The sequence below is a fragment of the Helicoverpa armigera genome, chromosome 23 (assembly GCF_030705265.1).
Source record: "Helicoverpa armigera isolate CAAS_96S chromosome 23, ASM3070526v1, whole genome shotgun sequence".
NCBI lineage: Eukaryota > Metazoa > Arthropoda > Insecta > Lepidoptera > Noctuidae > Helicoverpa > Helicoverpa armigera.
The window spans coordinates 8210848-8234062 of NC_087142.1; the positions used below are offsets into that span (position 1 = coordinate 8210848).

The 23215-nt window shown below is 36.9% G+C and overlaps 1 protein-coding gene across 1 annotated transcript; it reads right to left on the reverse strand.

Annotated features, from left to right (window-relative positions):
* Window positions 1–20571: 20571 nt before the first annotated feature.
* Window positions 20572–21909, reverse strand: LOC110374059 (uncharacterized). The gene is made up of 4 exons (XM_064040951.1): window positions 21556–21909; window positions 21277–21357; window positions 20970–21117; window positions 20572–20874 (listed from the first exon to the last, which is right to left on the reverse strand). The coding sequence occupies exons 1-4, from the start codon at window positions 21907–21909 to the stop codon at window positions 20699–20701; spliced, it is 759 nt and encodes a 252-aa protein (XP_063897021.1). The 3' UTR covers window positions 20572–20698.
* Between the last annotated feature and the right edge of the window lie 1306 nt (window positions 21910–23215).

Consider the following 23215-nt stretch of genomic DNA (forward strand, 5'->3'; position numbering starts at 1 on the left):
GTGAACATCAAAAATAATTTTAGCTGCAGAATGTTCTAGAACCGTACATTATCTTTAACATCAACAGTATAAAAAGAAAACTAATCTGGTAATTGAGATATTATATTATATATTGAGATATATAGTTTCGAGTGTCTGTCTCCTGTGTATGTCATCCTCCGAGCCTTTTCCCAATCATGTTGGGGTCGGCTTCCAGTCTAACCGGATTCAGCTGAGTACCAGTGCTTTACAAGAAGCGACTGCCTATCTGACCTATTCAACCCAGTAACCCGGGCAACCCGATACCCCTTGGTTAGACTGGTGTCAGACTTACTGGCTTCTGACTACCCGTAACGACTGCCAAGGATGTTCAATGACAGCCGGGACCTACAGTTTAACGTGCCATCCGAAACACAGCCAATGGTGTCTAAGATAAACTTAGAAAGTACATACAAACTTAGAAAAGTTGCATTGGTACTTGCCTGACCTGGGATCGAACCCGCGCCCTCATACTTGAGAGGTTGGTCCTTTACCCATTAGGCCACCACGACTCTCTCCTGTGTATGTAGGGTAAATAAATTCCAGGTTTCTTTACACACTATGTGATTTTGGCCCGTCGGAGCCAGGAAGCCAACCCACCCTTGCTTACAGCAGTCGCGCTATGTGACTACAACAAAGCAGTATACTAGCCACACAGTCATGTGTATACAGAAAGATTGAGATAATGAACCAATAAAATATTCAGAAGAAGCTGCTGAAGTGAATCAACTGCATGATAACAATGACGTAGGTGACGCAGAAACCGATTATAGTAATCGGCATGTTGATATCGACGGGCACGGCTCTGCAGATCACGAACTTGAACGGCCGAATGTGGATGTAATGCAGAGCAACCTCCAGCTCAGACGAGAGAGACCTCCAACCGTAATAACAATTGGAAGAAATTTCGGGTCAAGATAAAGGTAGGTATTGTACCTTTATACGCAGTAATATATCGCGTTGAAGTGACGGTTATTAAGTAACAACTAGCATTACTCATAATAAAAACGCTCACCGTGAATTGGAACTGTGTATGAATATCGTCGAAGCTATCTAGCAGGTTGCTGTAGTAACCGACGCATTTTCTGACAATCTTTACGTTTTTCTGCAGCTGATCTTTGCCAACAATATTGACGGGAACGAAATTGTTTTCTAAGGCGTTTTGAATGATACGCATTCGAGAAAAAAATCCAAATAGAAGCAAGCTAACTGTTAAAGAATTTAAATCTGAGCACATGGCCATAATATATGTTGGAAGATATGTAGCGCCTATAAAGCAGTAATAAACTGTGAACATCCATAGAAGGACTGTAATGTAAGTGGGTACCAACACAGCTTTACTAACGTACGGCAAATTCTTAAAGCCCATGATAGCATCGCTTGTTTTAATGCTTGTATAAAACTTTATTAGATGTTTATCAGATGTTAAAAAACTGAAGATAGCGACCACACTATATTGTGTAGCAAGAAGTACAACTATGACATTGAATCTGTGCCAATAAAAAGATCCAGTTACTGAATATGTGAAAATAATGACAGAGTAAAGCTTAGCGAAGAAGCAAACGTATTTAGAATCACTAATTCTAGAGTAACATCCCAAACCAAGTCTTAAAGTTGGTAGAAAGTATTATACACATGTTGAGAGAAATAATTTGAGTTTCAGAAATATCTCCATTTCGATCGATTTGAAAATAGACTGATATTCAAACGGTAGAACCGCGCTTCGTATGGGACCAAGACAGACTGCTGTGTATTCAAATATAGATGCTCATTAAATATCATGGATTAGTATTGTATTCAGTCCATGAACAATGATGTGATGTGAACATCAAAAATAATTTTAGCTGCAGAATGTTCTAGAACCGTACATTATCTTTAACATCAACAGTATAAAAAGAAAACTAATCTGGTAATTGAGATATTATATTATATATTGAGATATATAGTTTCGAGTGTCTGTCTCCTGTGTATGTCATCCTCCGAGCCTTTTCCCAATCATGTTGGGGTCGGCTTCCAGTCTAACCGGATTCAGCTGAGTACCAGTGCTTTACAAGAAGCGACTGCCTATCTGACCTATTCAACCCAGTAACCCGGGCAACCCGATACCCCTTGGTTAGACTGGTGTCAGACTTACTGGCTTCTGACTACCCGTAACGACTGCCAAGGATGTTCAATGACAGCCGGGACCTACAGTTTAACGTGCCATCCGAAACACAGCCAATGGTGTCTAAGATATACTTAGAAAGTACATACAAACTTAGAAAAGTTGCATTGGTACTTGCCTGACCTGGGATCGAACCCGCGCCCTCATACTTGAGAGGTTGGTCCTTTACCCATTAGGCCACCACGACTCTCTCCTGTGTATGTAGGGTAAATAAATTCCAGGTTTCTTTACACACTATGTGATTTTGGCCCGTCGGAGCCAGGAAGCCAACCCACCCTTGCTTACAGCAGTCGCGCTATGTGACTACAACAAAGCAGTATACTAGCCACACAGTCATGTGTATACAGAAAGATTGAGATAATGAACCAATAAAATATTCAGAAGAAGCTGCTGAAGTGAATCAACTGCATGATAACAATGACGTAGGTGACGCAGAAACCGATTATAGTAATCGGCATGTTGATATCGACGGGCACGGCTCTGCAGATCACGAACTTGAACGGCCGAATGTGGATGTAATGCAGAGCAACCTCCAGCTCAGACGAGAGAGACGGATCTGAAAGCCATTTCAATTGTGCAATTATTTAGCGTGTCTCCCTTGTGTCCATTTGTGCAGCCCACCTTATACACAAATGTTACTTGTAGTTGTAATTGTGTTACCTGAGCAGCGAATCAACTGAGTAATAAGCGTCGCCTTGATTGCGTCTATTTCGTTCCTGATTAACTCTGAGATGAAAGCCGGTGTTGTCGTTAAGATGAATAACCAGACGTTTTCTGTTACCAAGGTGATGGCGTTAAATGGGATGCTCTGAAATGTTTATCAATTTATCCTTAAAAAGCATTTGAAAAGCCCACAGAGTATAGTATAGATAACTCACTTGCGCTTGCAGACAGAAGTGTACAGCGAAATAATATTGTATCAACCAGCACGGCACGCGGCAAAGCAACGATGCTGCCATCTACAAAATATAACACCCACGTACACTCTTGTTGACCTTCATAATACCCACCGGCAATTTATACTTGAAACAGTTATTTTTTCAAAGTTCTAAAACTGAATTTAGATAACAGGTATCTTGTTGAAAGAAATAGTGGTCTAAATGTACAATTCGCATTTGTGGAGACAAAGGCGTCATATGAAATTAAATTATGCTTACACAACTCACCTTAACCTGAAGGTGCGAGTCAATGACATCGAAATTATCCAACAAGTTACTGTAATAACCGACACATTTTCTGACAATCTTCAAGTTTCTTTGCAGCTGCTCTTTGCCGACAATATTGACAGGGACAAAATTGTTCTCAAAAGATTTTTGTATTAGCTGCATTCTCGAATATAGTCCAAACAGAATGATGCTTACAAAAACTAAATTTAAATCTAATGACATGGCCATAAATATCGTTGTTGGATGCAGACCTTCAATAAAAAAATAGTATGCGAAAATTATCCGTAGCAGGAGAGTAACATGAACGGGTATTAACACAGCTTTACTAATGTATGGCAAGTTCTTAAAGCCCATGACAGCATCGCTTGTTTTAACGCCAGTGTAAAACTCTAAAGCGTGTTCTTCGGATGTTACAAAACTGTGGATAGCATTTGTACAGTACTGTATAGTTACGAGTGCAAGGACGTCGCTAAATCCGGGGCCCCAATAAAAAAAGCCAGTAGACGAGATTATGAAAATAATGATACAATACAGCTTAGCAAAGTAGCAAACGTATTTAGAATCACTAATTCTGGAGTAGCATCCAAAACCAAGTCTTAAAATTGGTAGAAAATATTCTACACATGTTGAGAGAAATAACTTGAGTTTCGACAATATCTCCATTTCTTTCGATATAAGGAAGAACCACACTTCGTATGATACCAATACAGACTGCTGAGTATTCAAATTTAGATACACATTCAATATATTCAATGTCATATAGCAGTAGGTGTATTTTAGCCTATTTCCAATTATGTGATGTTCTACAGATGTCCTTGAGCAAGTTCTAGAATCATAAAATATTTTTAAATATTTGAAACTATAAATTTTACCCTGGTGAGGCTCTGGTGAGGCCTGCAATTTTCGAGTGTCTGTCACCTATGTCAGCAGGAGTCCTAAACCAATCACGTCGGAGAAATCTTTAAAAACAGATAATAGTTGTGCAAATATTTATTACAGAATATATCAATTCACAAAACACGGTGGCATCTTAAGAGCGCTATTACAAAATCGAATTGCTCAGTTGTAGGTAAATTAGACGATAGCCGGCAGCACTTGCGCATGTGTGCGTCTAGTGAAATACGCAACGCACACCTGCGGACCGCCACGCGGCACAAACAAACTTGAGACTTTGCCACTTTTTTCCGAAATAATTTATTGTTTTTATAGTTTATGAAATATTATTTGTACCGATGAATTTTATCACCTAGAATAGCTCGATTGAGTTACATAAACAAGTAATCGTTTACAATTTTTAAATTATTTAATCGACAACCAAACTTTTCACCATGTTTATCAATTATAAGTAATTGATTTATAAAAAAACTAAAATCTATAATTCGTCTTCCATGTATTGTATCTTCATTTTCCTGCAACAATGAAAACTAGGAATGTAGATAGTTTATTAAAACAAATATGTCACGTATACCTTTTGCGGGTGACAAAAATACTTACCATATTATTTGTACTGGTATTCAATTGAGTCTGATAGTCTGAATTAAATATGCTTTCATTATCCTGCAAGAATCAAAGAAGTCCAATTACATTATTATGCAACAGCGAAACTAACGACGATGACATTTACGTACATATTTCTTTATAACCAACATCAAAAAAAGAGAACCCAATCTATAACATTTTCGAATTAGAATATCATGGCCTAATACTTATGTATATTACATTACAATCAGATCATTATAACTAATAAATAAAATAAAACTCACTAGTATCAAAACGTGTTAGATGCGTAGGTTGCGCTATATTTTTCGAACTCCGGCGAGTTTACGCGGCGCAACAGCGAGCGATACGTCCCTCCTCGGTAAGCGCCTGGCGCTGACTAAAGTTGAACACCGCGCGTCACAAGATTTATATTGATTTTTGCATTGCAAACAAAAATTATTTTAAAATATTGTTTTACTTTTAAATAGACCAATTTTTTTTTCCAGCTTTATAACAATACCACCTTAATTATTAAATGTTTTTTATTTGAATTTGGATTATACTTTCATAGATAAAAAATATAGTTTCGTACGGAAAATTGTCAGTAACTCTCAGTTTTATAGAATTATTTTTGGTGTAATACTGTATGAATTGTAATAAATTGATTTAAGCACTTCCAAATACAAGATATAGTTGTATCTTGAACATTTTTATAAATGGTTAAATTGCTATATCCTCGGAGTACCGAAGCATCAAAAGATACCCAAAAGCAACATTTTATGAAACATCCTTTGCAGAGACAAAGATTTTACTGATGTACGTGGACAAATTAAAATATTTATTTAATACACTTTCAAGATAAATGATCAAACTTTCTGAATCTTATTTTTGTTTTTTTATTGTGACTATATCCAAAGCATCAAAACTCGTATAAAACGTTTAAATTCGCGAAAATTTGTGATAGCCCTCTTAATGCTAACTTAATGCAAACACTAAACCGCAGATAACCGACAAAGACACATGAGTTTCAAAGAATATTACTATTGTAGATGATACAATATTGACAGTTGTAGTCTTTAATTAGATTACTGTTGGCGAGTATCGACCACGAACGAGAATTCAGCACATGAAGTCACGTGCTTAGTAAACAAAGGTAGAAATGCAGATTATGATAATTAAAGAGTTAATGATACTTTTACAAGTTGCTGAAGTGAATAAACTGCAAGATGACAATGACGTAGGTGATGCAGAAACCGATTATAGTAATCGGCATGTTGATATCGACGGGCACGGCTCTGCAGATCACGAACTTGAACGGCCGAATGTGGATGTAATGCAGAGCAACCTCCAGCTCAGACGAGAGAGACGGATCTGAAAGTCATTTCAACTGTGTTGTTATTTAGCTCTTGTGACCAATTGTGCACCCTACCTTATGAACATGTTACTAGTAGTTATAATTGTGTTACCTGAGCAGCGAACCAACTGAGTAACAAGCGTCGCCTTGATTGCGTCTATTTCGTTACTGATCAATTCTGAGACGAAAGCTGGTGAAGTTGTCACAAATAAAGACGCCATGTTAATTAGTGCCACAGTGAAGATATCGCTTGGGATACTCTGTAATTTAATTTTAATATTTGAATACGCTGAATTTGATGATGTGATGTAAGTGGGCTCCGATTGATCGTTTATATGACATTTATATGCTTGGTAGTACTCAACTAAGACGACTTATTTTAATGAAATAATATTACGTGTTTTCAGAAAAAAAAAGAACAATAGAATAGTTGTCTCACCTGAGTTTGCCAGTACTGCTGTACTGCATCACAAAATCGAAACACCCAGGATGGCACGCGGGAGACCAGCGATACTGCTAACTAAAAACACAATTTACGTAACCTAGGCTAATTATTTTAAATCCTACCCGTTATACATATGTTTAAACTAAACCCGTGACCACGGTCGGCGCGATTCGGAAGAAACGTCGAGTCAAGAAAGAGGTACTGTACCTCTATTGATGGTTAGTAAGATAAAGTTATCATAATTGCATAAATCACTCACCGTAAATTGGAACTGTGTATGAATAACGTCGAAACTATCTAGCAGGTTGCTATAGTAACCGACGCATTTTCTGACGATCTTCACATTTTTCTGCAGCTGGTCTTTGCCAACAATATTGACAGGAACGAAATTGTTTTCTAAGGCGTTTTGAATGACACGCATTCGAGAAAACAATCCAAACACGGATAAGCTAACTGTCAATAAGTTTAAATCTGAGCACATGACCATAATATATGTTGAAAGATATGTTGCATCCACCCAATAGTGATATACGATGGACATCCATAAAAGGAAGGTAATATAAATGGGTACTAACACAGCTTGAGTAATGAACGGCAAATTCTTAAAGCCCATGATAGCATCGCTTGTTTTAACGCCAGTGCAAAACTGTAAAGCGTGTTTTTCGGATGTTACAAAACTGTGGATAGTATTTGTACAGTATTGTATAGTTACGAGTACAGGTACGCCGCTATATCCGGGGCCCCAATAAAAAAAGCCAGTAGACGAGATTATGAAAATAATGATACAATACAGCTTAGCAAAGTAGCAAACGTATTTAGAATCACTAATTCTGGAGTAGCATCCAAAACCAAGTCTTAAAAATGGTAGAAAATGATCTACACTTGTTGAGAGAAATAACTTGAGTTTCGACAATATCTCCATTTCATTTGATATAAAAACAGACTTATGTTCGAACCGCACTTCGTATGATACCAATACAGACTGCTGAGTATTCAAATTTAGATACACATTCAATATATTCAATGTCATATAGCAGTAGGTGTATTTTAGCCTATTTCCAATTACGTGATGTTCTAGAGAAGTCCTTGAGAATGTTCTAGAATCATAAATTATTTATAAATATTTATGCTATTAATTGTACCCTGGTGAGGCCTGCAATTTTCGATTGTCTGTCACCTATGTCAGCAGGAGTCCTATCCCAATCACATCGGAGAAATCTTTAAAAACAGATAATAGTGGTGCAAATATTTATTACAGTATATATCAATTCACGAAACACGGTGGAATCTTAATGCTAACTTAATGCAAACACTTAACCGCAGATAACCGACAGAGACGTATAAGTTTTAAAGAATATTACTATTGTAGATGATACAATATTGGCAGTTGTAGACTTTAATGAGATTACTGTTGGCGCGCTTTGTGAACAAAGACTTACTAACGTGATTAGTAGAAAAAGACTGAAATGCAGATTATGACATTAAAAGAGTTAATATCCGTTTACAAGTTGCTGAAGTGAATAAACTGCATGATGACAATGACGTAGGTGATGCAGAAACTGATTATAGTAATCGGCATGTTGATATCTACGGGCACGGCTCTGCAGATCACGAACTTGAACGGCCGAATGTGGATGTAATGCAGAGCAACCTCCAGCTCAGACGAGAGAGACGGATCTGAAAGTCATTTCAACTGTGTTGTTATTTAGCTCTTGTGACCAATTGTGCACCCTACCTTATGAACATGTTACTAGTAGTTATAATTGTGTTACCTGAGCAGCGAACCAACTGAGTAACAAGCGTCGCCTTGATTGCGTCTATTTCGTTACTGATCAATTCTGAGACGAAAGCTGGTGAAGTTGTCACAAATAAAGACGCCATGTTAATTAGTGCCACAGTGAAGATATCGCTTGGGATACTCTGTAATTTAATTTTAATATTTGAATACGCTGAATTTGATGATGTGATGTAAGTGGGCTCCGATTGATCGTTTATATGACATTTATATGCTTGGTAGTACTCAACTAAGACGTCTTATTTTAATGAAATAATATAACGTGTATTCAGAAAGAAAAACAATAGAATAGTTGTCTCACCTGAGTTTGCCAGTACTGCTGACCTGCATCATAAAATCGATACACCCAGGATGGCACGCGGCAGACCAGCGATACTGCTAACTAAAAACATAATTTACATAACTGTCAATACTAAAACTTATTCTTTTTAAATCCAACCCAACAGAAACGTGGGGCAAGAAAGAGGTATTGTACCTCTATACATAGTAATGTTAGCTGCCAGTAGTTACAAAGAGGGCAGCAGAGACGAGTGACCATAGACACCTCGCCATTCAACCGTGCATCTATGCTTGGAGGATTCTTTTTTCGAACGTCATTGTGACAAGACATGTTATAGTTTGACGGAATAAGATTTTGCCGCGTTTCTGATTAATCTTAGTTGATTTTCATGTTAAAACTACTTCTTGTTATTTCCACGTTAAACAAACCTGCTTCTGGTTTTTAAGAGTAATATATCGCGTTTAAGTGACGGTTATTAAGAAATAAGTTATAATTTGCATAACTCATAAAATCACTCACCGTAAATTGGAACTGGGTATGAATAGCGTCAAAACTATCTAGCAGGTTACTATAGTAACCAACGCATTTTCTGACAATCTTCACGTTTTTCTTAAGCTGATCTTTGCCGACAATATTGACAGGGACAAAATTGTTTTCCAAGGCGTTTTGTATGACACGCATTCGAGATAAAAATCCAAATAGAAGCAAGCTAACTGTCAATGAATTTAAATCTGAGCACATGGCCATAATATATGTTGGAAGATATGTAGGACCTATACAGCAGTGATAAACTGTGAACATCCATAGAAGGACAGTAATATAAATGGGTACTAACACAGCTTTACTAACGTACGGCAAATTCTTAAAGCCCATGATAGCATCGCTTGTTTTAATGCTTGTATAAAACTTTATTAGATGTTTATCAGATGTTAAAAAACTGAAGATAGCGACCACACTATATTGTGCAGCGAGAAGTACAACTATGACATTGAATCTGTGCCAATAAAATGATCCAGTTACTGAATATGTGAAAATAATGACAGAGTAAAGCTTAGCGAAGAAGCAAACATATTTAGAATCACTAATTCTAGAGTAACATCCCAAACCAAGTCTTAAAGTAGGTAGAAAGTATTCTACACATGTTGAGAAAAATAATTTGAGTTTCAGAAATATCTCCATTTGGATCGAATTGAAATAGACTGATATTCAAACGGTATCACCGCGCTTCGTATGGTACCAACACAGACTGCTGTGTATTCAAATATAGGTGCTCATTAAATATTATGGATAAGTATATGTATTCAGTCCATGAACAATTATGTGATGTGAACATCAACAAAAATTATACCCTGCAGAATGTTCTAGAACCATACATTATTTTTAACATCAACAGTATAAAAAGAAAACTAATCTGATAATTGATGTGTCCTGATGGATCGAGGAACTAGTTTCGAGTGTCTGTCTCTTATGTATGTAGGGTACATTCCAAATTCCAGGTGGCTTTACACATTGTGTGATTTTGGCCCGTCGGAGCCAGGAAGCAAACCCACCGTTGCTTACAGCAGTCGCGCTATGTGACAACAACGAAGCAGTATACTACCCACACAGTCATGTGTATACAGAAAGATTAAAATAATGAAACAATAAAATATTCAGAAGAAGCTGCTGAAGTGAATCAACTGCATGATAACAATGACGTAGGTGACGCAGAAACCGATTATAGTAATCGGCATGTTGATATCGACGGGCACGGCTCTGCAGATCACGAACTTGAACGGCCGAATGTGGATGTAATGCATAGCAACCTCCAGCTCAGACGAGAGAGACGGATCTGAAAGCCATTTCAATTGTGCAATTATTTAGCGTGTCTCCCTTGTGTCCATTTGTGCAGCCCACCTTATACACAAATGTTACTTGTAGTTGTAATTGTGTTACCTGAGCAGCGAACCAACTGAGTAACAAGCGTCGCCTTTATTGCATCTATTTCGTTCCTGATTAACTCTGAGATGAAAGCCGGTGTTGTCGTTAAGATGAATAACCAGACGTTTTCTGTTACCAAGGTGATGGCGTTAAATGGGATGCTCTGTAATGTATACCAATAATTATATTTATCATTAAATAAGCCCCGAAAATTATTAGATTTAGCGAGTGAGCTGCTAACATTTATTTATCCTTTTGTATGATATGGGCAAACGAGTAGCCGGATCGCTTGACAGTAAGTTGAGAAAGTCGTGACAAACTCATTTTGATCTTTTCCAATTTCATATTTTGTAACATAAATGTGATGAGAGAACACAGATATAATAAAGATAACTCACTTGTGCTTGCAGAGAGAAGTGTACAGCGAAATAATATTGTATCAACCAGCACGGCACGCGGCAAAGCAACGATGCTGCCATCTACAAAATATAACACCCACGTACACTCTTGTTGACCTTCAAACCCACTGGCTATTTATACTTTCAGGTACCAAAACTGAATTTAGTTGAAAAAAATAGTTCTTCGAATGCACAAACCCCTAATATGAAATTAAATGGGTTTTCAATAACTCACCGTAATCTGGAGGTGCGAGTCAATGACATCGAAATTATCCAACAAGTTACTGTAATAACCGACACATTTTCTGACAATCTTCAAGTTTCTTTGCAGCTGCTCTTTGCCGACAATATTGACAGGGACAAAATTGTTGTCAAAAGATTTTTGTATTAGCTGTATTCGCGAATAAAATCCAAACAGAATGATGCTCACAAAAACTAAATTTAAATCTAATGACATGGCCATAAATATCGTTGTTGGGTGCAGAATTTCAATCCAAAAATAGTATGCGAAGATAATCCGTAGTAGGAAAGTAATACAAACGGGTATTAACACAGCTTTACTAATGTATGGCAAATTCTTAAAGCCCATGATAGCATCGCTTGTTTTAACGCCAGTGTAAAACTGTAAAGCGTGCTTTTCGGATGTTACAAAGCTGTGGATAGTATTTGTACAGTATTGTATAGTTACGAGTACAGGTACGCCGCTATATCCGGGGCCCCAATAAAAAAAGCCAGTAGACGAGATTATGAAAATAATGATACAGTACAGCTTAGCAAAGTAGCAAACGTATTTAGAATCACTAATTCTGGAGTAGCATCCGAAACCAAGTCTTAAAAATGGTAGAAAATATTCTACACATGTTGAGAGAAATAATTTGAGTTTCGACAATATATCCATTTCGTTCGATATGAGGAAGAACCGCACTTCGTATGATACCAATTCAGACTGCTGAGTATTCAAATTTAGATACACATTCAATATATTCAATTTCATATAGCAGTAGGTGTATTTTAGCCTGTTTCCAATTACGTGATGTTCTAGAGAAGTCCTTGAGAATGTTCTAGAATCATAAATTATTTCTAAATATTTATACTATTAATTGTACCCTGGTGAGACCTGCAATTTTCGAGTGTCTGTCACCTATGTCAGCAGGAGTCGTATCCCAATCGCATTGGAGAAATCTTTAAAAACAGATAATAGTGGTGCAATATTTATTACAGCACATATCAATTCACGAAATACGGTGGAATCTTAATGCTAACTTAATGCAAACACTAAACCGCAGATAACCGACAAAGACACATGAGTTTTAAAGAATATTACTATTGTAGATGATACAATATTGGCAGTTGTAGACTTTAATTAGATTACTGTTGGCGCGCTTCAAAGTCAAAGTCAAAGTCAAAGTCAAAATCGTTTATTGAAAATAGGCTAGATTCTAGCACTTTTTCACGTCAAAAAATACAAAATGACAGCACCCCCAAAAACGCCCCCCTTTCACCACTTCCTAGTGTTATGGCTGGAAAGAAGAAGTGGTGAAGAACAAACTTCCCAGCAACACAGCTGTCTATTACAATTTAATTATAATTACAATTATACAATTCAATATTAGTCACAAATATATATATATAAAAAAAACACTTGTTGTCCACTTCAGAGCTGCCATCTGCGTGTATCTGTGAAATAATCATTAATGTTATAATAAGCCTTCTTAATCAGAATATCCTTAATTTTGATTTTAAAAGAACTGTCCGTTAGTTCTAGCAAATGAACTGGGATTCTATTATAAATGCGTATACAAAGGCCCACAAACGAACCGTGCACTTTATGCAATCGATAGTTGGATGCGGTTAATTTGTGTTTATTTCTAGTGTTGAAATTGTGCACGTCACTATTTTTACTAAATAACTCTATGTTTTGCCTTACATATATTATATTGGCATAAATATATTGAGACGCCACAGTCAGAACACCAATATCCTTAAACCTTTCCCTTAGGGAGACTCTAGTACCTAGTCGGTATATAGCACGGATAGCACGCTTCTGTAACACGAAGACATTTTCTATGTAGGCAGCATTGCCCCACATAAGAATTCCGTAAGACATAACACTGTGGAAATAACTGAAGTACACTAAACGCGCCGTGGCTACATCGGTGAGAGCTCTTACCTTTCTGACAGCGTACGCAGCAGAGCTTAGTCTATTCGTGAGGCCAGTTATATGCTCACCCCATTGAATTTTGGAGTCTACAGTTATTCCTAGAAAAGTGGTAGCTTGGACCGTTTCAATTTCCTCATTGTTTAAAACTACACTGGGGCCGAGATTTTTCACGTTTGGCAAAGCAAATTTTATACATTTGGTTTTCTTCGCATTCAAAACCAAATTATTGGCTGTGAACCAGTGCGTTACTAACGACAGACACGAATTCACGTCATCAAAATCTACTCTATTCCTATCAACTTTAAAAATTAGAGACGTGTCATCAGCAAACAATACTACATCACACAATGATTTTAAATAATATGGCAAGTCATTAATGTACACAAGAAATAAAAATGGCCCTAGAATCGAGCCTTGCGGTACGCCCAAACAAACGGGTAGATTAGAAGACTTGACACCATTAACGTCAACACATTGCATTCTGCCGCTTAAATATGAGCTAATAACACTAAGTGCGCTATCTCTAATGCCATAGTACTTAAGCTTCTGGGTAAGCGTTTCATGTTGGACGCAGTCAAACGCCTTAGAAAGATCACAAAACACCCCAATTGCATTCTGCGACTTCTCCCACGCGGCATAAATGTGCTTCAGTAGAGCAACTCCGGCATCCGTTGTTGAGCGACCCTTAGTGAAACCATATTGTTCCGCATGTAAAATATTATGTAAATTGAAATGGCGCAGTAGCTGATTTAAAATGATTTTTTCATAAATTTTGCTTAACGCGGGTAAAATTGAAATCGGCCTAAAGTTGCCTAGGTCATTCTTGCTCCCTGATTTAAAGAGTGGTATAACCTTACTGTATTTCATAAGTTCGGGAAAGGTACCTGAGTCAATACACTCATTAAATATACTAGCCAAATAGGGTGCAATATCGTCAATAATACAGTCTATAACTTTTACAGAGATACCCCACAAGTCACCTGTCTTTTTTGAATTTAATGACTTGAAGGTTCTAACTATATCATGAGGTGTAATATAACTAAAAGTAAATGTGGCTTCACATTGGCTAACGCTACTTCGTAAAAGTTTTTCGGCGTTGGTGGTAGAGGAGTCTAAGTCGCTAGTGGTCTTTATTGCAATATTAGAAAAGAAGGTATTAAATTCTCTAGCTACATCCGAATCTTTCTCATAAACTTGATTCTCATTAACGATTTTGTATCGAGTATCACGCTGTTTATTTTTTCCAGTCTCACTATTAATAATATTCCACGTAGCTTTAATTACACTATTACTGTTCTTGATTTTATTACTAAAATACATTGATTTTGCCGCATGACAGACTTTCTTAAACAATTTGGAATAATTTCTAACAAATGTAATAAAATTTTCATCAAATTTATAATTTTTCATTTCATACAGCTCATACAACTTAGCTCTACTCTTGTAAATGCCGGGGGTAGCCCACTCATTGAAATTAGCCGTTTCTTTTATTACGAAAGTTTTGGTTTTAAAACTAGAATTAAATTCATATTTAATGATATCGAACAGAGCTCCGTACATTAAATTGGGATTGTCATTATCTAATATCTCATAGCCCAGTTTTGCAATTATATTATTTTTGAAAGTATTAAAACGACTGGTTGTTAAGGGGCGACATGTTATTTCCCGTTTGATTTTATGCTGTCTATCAGGAAACCGTGCCAGTTGACCACGGTGATCGGAAGGAAGGCCATTGGTAATCAGAGTCTCCGTGGCGGTACAATTACTAAATATATTATCTAAACAGGTAGACGAGGTTGCCGTAATTCTTGTTGGTTCTAGAAATAAATTAAACAAGTTGAAAGATTTAAATAAGTTAAGCAACCTTATAGTTAAGGGAGATGATTCTAAAATATTAACATTGAAATCACCGCAAACTAAAAGTGTTTTACTACTTGAATTTAGTTTAGAAAGGGAATTTTCCATTACCGATTCAAAGATGTTAAAATCCCCTGAAGGAGGCCTGTACACACAAATTATAACAAACCGCTCCAGTTCAACACATGACAGTTCTATGTTGCGCTCCACTGATAATTTAACTATATCCAAACGTTCTTTACACTTTATATTATTAGACACAATTATAAGAGAGCCACCATGGATGGCTTCCTTTCTAACAAACGCACTTTGTACTGTGTAATTACTATTATTAAGGAATATTATTTCAGAATTTCTGTGCCAGTGCTCAGTTATGCACATTACTTGTACCATATAATGCTCAATGAATAAACTTAATTCTAAATCCTTGCCGGAAAGGCCCTGAATGTTTTGATGTACAACATTCAGTTGATGTGGCCCACCCTTTGTCGCACCATGTAGTTTAAACTATTAGGTGTATCAATACTTGTATTAGTAGAACTACTAATGTTACTAAAAGAAGAGGTTACCGTAGTAGAACCCGGGTCAATTTGTATATTATTTGCTATCAATATAGCAATTTGTCTTTTATAATAAAAACTAAGATACATTGTATCATTTGTCATTACAAAATTATTTATAAATGTATTTGTATCAAAGTACATTATTCTATTATTGTAATGCCTAGTTGTATTGTACATTAATAGATTTAAATTAAATATGTACTGATTTTGTTCTTCAGTAAAATTTTTAGAATATGGTAAGGCACAGATGATAAACTTGCAATTTGTTTCATTATTTAATTTTATCATTAATTCAACGCAATCTATTATATTTTGTTTATTGACTGCTAGACTATCTCCAAATAGCATAATGGCAGATGAAGTGGTATTAAGATTAGTCAATTTAATTCTTTCTATAATCTCATTGTAGCTGGCACCGGGTGAACAATTGTTTATTATATTACTTTTACAGTATTGAGAGACTAATTTACCAAAACCTAGACCAAATCTATCAGAAAATATTTGTGATGAGTTTTGATTTCCTGAAGTATGTTTATGTGAAGTGCTTGATGGTGGAATATTGCACTGAACAGCGACACGAGGTGGTATTGTGTCACTGTTCACAGCTGACTGCATAGTCCTAGGCGTTGTTAACTGAAGGTCAGCTTGTACTGTTGGTTGAGAACAAGTACAGTTGTTATATTTGTTTTAAGAGAGTCAAGACGGTCCATATTTTCACTACCTAACTGGAGCAGCTCATCGGTAGCCAGAATATGTGCCTTAATTTGATATTTGGCTGCCTCATAATTGTGTGTAATTTTTGTTAACTCACGCTGCAGATCAAGCATCTCCTGTTGCAGAACCTGTGTATCTTGGTCATACATTAGCCTACTTTGTAAAAGTTGATTAGTGCACAAATTTAACTGTTGTTTTAAATTAACCTTACTTTTAAGTAAATTATTCAATTTATAAGTCGATTTTTGTTTATGACACACTCTCTTAATTTTTTGAATCAATTTGTTTATTCTAATGTATTTTTTAATTTTTTTGTGACTCATATTTAGTGAATTTGATGCAACAAGCTCATTAAAAAGGCGATGAGTGTCGTCACTTTCTTGTTGTTCTTGAATTTGCTTGAAGCTTGTCAACGACTTGTGAGCATCATTTAAGCTGGTCTCTAATTCAGTAATGCGACTCAGAGCCCTCTCATGAGCATCACTACATTCACTAAAAGAACCTACAAAAACCTGTAACCTATCCCGCTGATCCAGAATATCCATATATTGAATGTGTAACTCGGCAAGTTGAGACTTTAATCCTGAGTTTTTATTAATTATGTTTTGTATTTCTTCCTCGCTCTCATCACGTTCTTCGTGAACAAAGACTGAATGACTGACTACATGAAGTAACGTGCTTAGTAGAAAAAGACTGAAATGCAGATTATGACAATAAAAGAGTTAATATCCGTTTACAAGTTGCTAAAGTGAATAAACTGCATGATAACAATGACGTAGGTGATGCAGAAACTGATTATAGTAATTGGCATGTTGATATCGACGGGCACGGCTCTGCAGATCAGGAACTTGAACGGCCGAATGTGGATGCAATGCAGAACAACCTCCAGCTCAGACGAGAGAGACGGATCTGAAAGTCATTTCAACTGTGTTGTTATTTAGCCCTTGTGACCAATTGTGCACCCTACCTTAGAACATGTTACTAGTAGTTATAATTGTGTTACCTGAGCAGCGAACCAACTGAGTAACAAGCGTCGCCTTGATTGCGTCTATTTCGTTACTGATCAATTCTGAGACCATAGCTGGAGACGTCGACACAATTATAGACGCCAGTGGCGAAGGGTGGTTTAATGAAATAGGGAAGCCGCAGCAACAAAAAACTGGGGGGGGGGGAGTACTCAGGGATGGGGGGGGAGAGGTAATGGAGGTAATTTCTCAGTCCACCTTTTAGCACTGACTGAGAGACTGATAGTTTGAACATGTTTTCTCGAGGAATTCGGCAGATTATTAATATCTATAAAACTTTATTATCTTTAGTTAGGTATATTAACTACTAGAATCTGAGAAAACTTGGCACTAGAAACAATACATTTTAAGTATTTAATTTACAACGGCCTGTTAGCCATTGATATTTATCCGTCAGGACGTTAGTAATTTTAATATAGACGTAATATTGGTAGGTAATTCACCCGAGCGGCGTGCCCGAGTTTTATAACACGTTTTTATTCTCAAAACTTAACCTTGAAAAACAAGTTCCTTCAAGTAAATAACCTGTCGGAAAACAGTCTAGATGCGATAAATGCTATCCTAGTTAAGTTTTAAAAGTAGGTACACTAAAAAGAAACCTGATGCCAACTGTCTACGTATCAAAATAACTCAATTCAACGTAGGTAGGTATCTCTATTTTCACTAGGTACACACACTGTAGTACTGTACTTGTACTGAGTACCAGGTCAGTGACTGACCTGAGGTCACACAGTGCGATCGCGGGGATAAGTATAGAGTAATGATACTGCCAACTACTTAAATAAAATTATATACTTGGTGAACTCAAAAAATTATAAATTCCCAACTAGGGTCATTAAATCGCGGAGAATCTTAACACCGCGATTCAGGATTTGCATAAAAATGCACAACGCCATCTATGTTGACATAATGTAACTAAAACACTTAAACTAACATAAAATATTGTACACACACGGACTATGTTATTTCCAAATGATACACACACTAATAAATTCAATTAAGTAATACAAAGAACAAATTGTTAATGGTATTATCTAAAACAAAAAAAAGAACAATGAGAGTGAATTTGTCTGATTTGTTTGTTTACATATTTGAGAGCTCTAAGCGCTGTCACTCGCGCGTAGACAGATATTCTTATTCAGCTACTCTACTCTTGACGCGTTCTTTCTCGTTCACTCGCGAGTTTTGATTGGCTGGAAGCCGCTCCGTGAGCCGGCTTACCGCTCGCCCATATGCCGCGAACATCGCGCGGCGTGGCGTGGATGACGTCACGCAAGCGTAGTTTTGTATGGAGGAGGAAGCCGCGGCTTGTTTAGTAGGAGCAAAATGTTTCAAGTAATTTATAGACAATTTTTTTTAGGGTGGTAGGCGTTTTGTTATACCTACATATTTAAATTGTGTGGTTTAAATGATTATATTAATTATACCTATACCTATATTATAACTTATACCTATGCTTCTTTCTTGAAATTCGAAAGGGAAGCCGATAGGAATCGGCTTATAAGGACGCCTCGCCACTGATAGACGCCATGTTGATAATTGTCAAAGTTAAGCCATGCATTGGGTTACTCTGTAATTGAATTAGATTTTTTTAATATTTGCTGGATTTGCTGAATGTTGCTGTGGTAAATATAATATGACCTCTGCACTCTTCGTCTCGGGTTCGATTCCCGGGTCGGGCCGAAATCGCTTTGTGGGTTTTCTTAAACTTTCAGAAAGCAGCCCGTAGTCTGGAAGTTGGTGCTTGATTCACCCGTGCATCGGAGAGCACGTAAATGTCTGCGCCTGATCTCTTTCCGGTCGTGTCGGATTGCTGTCCCATCGGGCTATGAGAGTGAAGGAATAGTGACTGCACCTGTGTCTGCGCAAATGCTTTTGCAATTGATATGTCCTGCGCAGATGGCTGATCTCCTGATATGAGAACAGCCGCCGTGGCCGAAATCGGCCGTGGACGCCATTAGTATTAAGTAAGTTAACGTGTACTCAGAAAGAGAAAATATAGAATAGTTGTCTTACTTGAGTTTGCAGCCAATACTGTACGGAATAATAATATCCAATTAAATAACATGGCACGCGGCAGAGCAAAAATACTGCTACCTACAAAAGACAACTACTATTGAATATCCGGCTGAACTGCATAACAACTTCCAATCCTGAAACTTAGGCTTATTATACTCACCGCAAATTGAAACTGTGCAAGAATAGCGTCGAAGCTATCTAGGAGGTATCTTCACATTTTTCTGCAGCTGATCTTTGCCAACAATGTTGACAGGAACGAAATTGTTCTCCAAGGCGTTTTGTATGACACGCATTCGAGAATATAATCCAAACAGAAGTAAGCTTACTGTCAATAAATTTACACCTGAGGCTATGGCTATAATATATCTTGGGAGATATAAGGAATCAATCCAAAAAAGGTAAATAAACAACATCCATAGAACAAGAGTAATATGAATGGGCACTAACACAGCTTTACTAACGTATGGCAAATCCTTACAGCCCATGATAGCATCGCTTGTTTTAACGCTAGTATATAATCTTATAACTTGTTTTTCGGATGTTACAAAACTGTAAATAGCATGCACACTATATTGTATAGCCATGAGTACAAGTACGACATTAAATTTGTGCCAAAATAAAGATCCAGTAGTAGAATATATAAAAACAATGGCAGAGTAAAGCTTAGCGAAGAAGCAAACGTATTTAGAATCACTTATTCTAGAGTAACATCCCAAACCAAGTCTTAAAGTTGGTAGAAAATATTCTACACATGTTGAGAGAAATAATTTGAGTTTCGAAAATGTCTCCATTTCGTATGATACCAACACAGACTGCTGTGTATTCAAATTTAGATGCACATTAAATATGGCATTGTGCGTGTATTTCGGTCCTTTCCAATAATGTAATGAAAATACCTACATTAATTAAAAAGACTCCAGAATGTTCTAGAGCCAAATATTATTTTTAACAGCGTATTTACGCGATGAAAAAAGTAATCAAATCACATCCAAAAAGACATCCATTTTGAAGGAGGCAATTGTTGCGTGTGACCGACGATGAATATAGCTCACGTCAGATGCCTGTGTCGGCAGAGCTTTACTTATGACCTCAGACAAAACCGTAGAAAGTAAAAACAAGCAGATAATATTAGAGCAATGTTTTATTAAAATACACACTACACATGAGTACATAACACATACTCGTGCTATTTTGATGTTGATACTAAACCGCAGACAGAAATGTCAATCGACATAGTACAATTGCAAGATAAAAATAGATCAGAATTACACAAGTGCTAGAAGCTAAAATAATCACGTGTGTGAATAAGAATTGAGACTGTAAAAGAGTAACATATTGAGTTACAAGTTGCTAAAGTGAATAAACTGCATGATGACAATGACGTAGGTGATGCAGAAACCGACTATAGTAATCGGCATGTTGATATCGACGGGCACGGCTCTGCAGATCACGAACTTGAACGGCCGAATGTGGATGTAATGCAGAGCAACCTCCAGCTCAGACGAGAGAGACGGATCTGAAAGCCATTTCAACTGTGTTGTTATTTAGCTCTTGTGTCCAATTGTGCACAATACCTAATAAACATGTTACTAGTAGTTATAATTGTGTTACCTGAGCAGCGAACCAACTGAGTAACAAGCGTCGCCTTGATTGCGTCTATTTCATTACTGATCAATTCTGAGACGAAAGCTGGTGAAGTTGTCACAAATAAAGACATCATCGTAACTAGTACCACCGATACGATATCAACTGGGACACTCTGTAATATAATTTCAATATTTTGATGCGCAGAATTTGCTGATGACTATGAGTTATTATTGGTCTCCGATTGATCGTAAATATGACATTTGCCCGCTTGGTAGAAATAAACTCAACTAAGATATTTTATGAAAGAAAAACGATAGAATAGTTGTCTCACCTGAGTTTGCAAGTACTGCTGAACAGAATCATAAAATCGAACCACCCAGGACGGCAAGCGGCAGATCAGCGATACTGCTAACTGAAAACATAATTCTTACTTAATATCTGGCTGATTTACACAAGTGCCAATACTTAAATCGCGGCTTATTATTTTTAAATCGGACCCGTCATATAGGTACAATGTTAAACCTCCAACCGTGATTACGGTCGGAAGAAATTTCGGGTCAAGATAAAGTTGAAATTAGTTACAACTAGCATAACTGATAAAAACACTCACCGTAATTTGGAACTGTGTATGAATAGCGTCGAAGCTATCTAGCAGGTTGCTGTAGTAACCAACGCATTTTCTGACAATCTTTACGTTTTTCTGAAGCTGATCTTTGCCAACAATATTGACAGGAACGAAATTGTTTTCTAAGACGTTTTGAATGATACGCATTCGAGAAAAAAATCCAAATAGAAGCAAGCTAACTGTCAATGAATTTAAATCTGAGCACATGGCCATAATATATGTTGGAAGATATGTAGGACCTATACAGCAGTGATAAACTGTGAACATCCATAGAAGGACAGTAATATAAATGGGTACTAACACAGCTTTACTAACGTACGGCAAATTCTTAAAGCCCATGATAGCATCGCTTGTTTTAATGCTTGTATAAAACTTTATTAGATGTTTATCAGATGTAAAAAAACTGAAGATAGCGACCACACTATATTGTGCAGCAAGAAGTACAACTATGACATTGAATTTGTGCCAATAAAAAGAGCCAGTTACTGAATATGTGAAAACAATGGCAGAGTAAAGCTTAGCGAAGAAGCAAACGTATTTAGAATCACTAATTCTAGAGTAACATCCCAAACCAAGTCTTAAAGTGGGTAGAAAGTATTCTACACATGTTGAGAGTAATAATTTGAGTTTCAGAAATATCTCCATTTGGATCGAATTGAAAATAGACTGATATTCAAACGGAAGAACCGCGCTTCGTATGGTACCAACACAGACTGCTGTGTATTCAAATATAGATGCTCATTAAATATTATGGATTAGTAATGGTATTCAGTCCATGAACAATTACCTATGTGATGTGAACATCAACAATAATTTTAGCCTCCAGAATGTTCTAGAACCATACATTATTTTTACCATCAGTAGTTAAAAAAGAGAACTAATCTGGTAATTGAGATATCCTGATGGATCGAGGAATTAGTTTCGAGTGTCTGTCTCCTGTGTATGTAGAGTAAATTCCAAATTGGTTGCTTCACACACTGTGTGATTTTGGCCCGTCGGAGCCAGGAAGCGAGCCCACCCTTGCTTACAGCAGTCGCGGTATGTGACTACAACAAAGCAGTATACTAGCCACACAGACATGTGTATACAGAAAGATTGAGACAATGAAACAAAAAATTTCAGAAGAAGCTGCTGAAGTGAATCAACTGCATGATGACAATGACGTAGGTGACGCAGAAACTGATTATAGTAATCGGCATGTTGATATCGACGGGCACGGCTCTGCAGATCACGAACTTGAACGGCCGAATCTGGATGTAGTGCAGAGCAACCTCCAGCTCAGACGAGAGAGACGGATCTGAAATTTATTTCAGCTGTGCTATTATTTAGTGTGTCTCTCTTGTGTCCATTTGTGTAGCCTATCTTATACTCATGTTACTTGTAGTTGTAATTGTGTTACCTGAGCAGCGAATCAACTGAGTAATAAGCGTCGCCTTGATTGCGTCTATTTCGTTCCTGATTAACTCTGAGATGAAAGCCGGTGTTGTCGTTAAGATGAATAACCAGACGTTTTCTGTTACCAAGGTCATCACCTTGGCGTTAAATGGGATGCTCTGTAATGTATATCAATAAATATAATCATTAAATAAGCCCCGAAAATTATTAGATTTAGCGAGTGAGCTGCTACAATTATTTATCCTTTTGT

Bases quoted from the DNA above. Each gene is read 5' to 3' on its own strand.
- LOC110374059 (XM_064040951.1), bottom strand. From the start codon at position 21,909: ATGGGCTTTAAGAATTTGCCGTACGTTAGTAAAGCTGTGTTAGTACCC. The intron at 21,358-21,555 runs GTGAGTGTTTTT...TTATGTTTTCAG, and splicing joins ATACACAGTTCCAAATTACG to TTAGCAGTATCGCTGATCTG. The intron at 21,118-21,276 runs GTGAGACAACTA...ATTATATTACAG, and splicing joins AGCAGTACTTGCAAACTCAG to AGTGTCCCAGTTGATATCGT.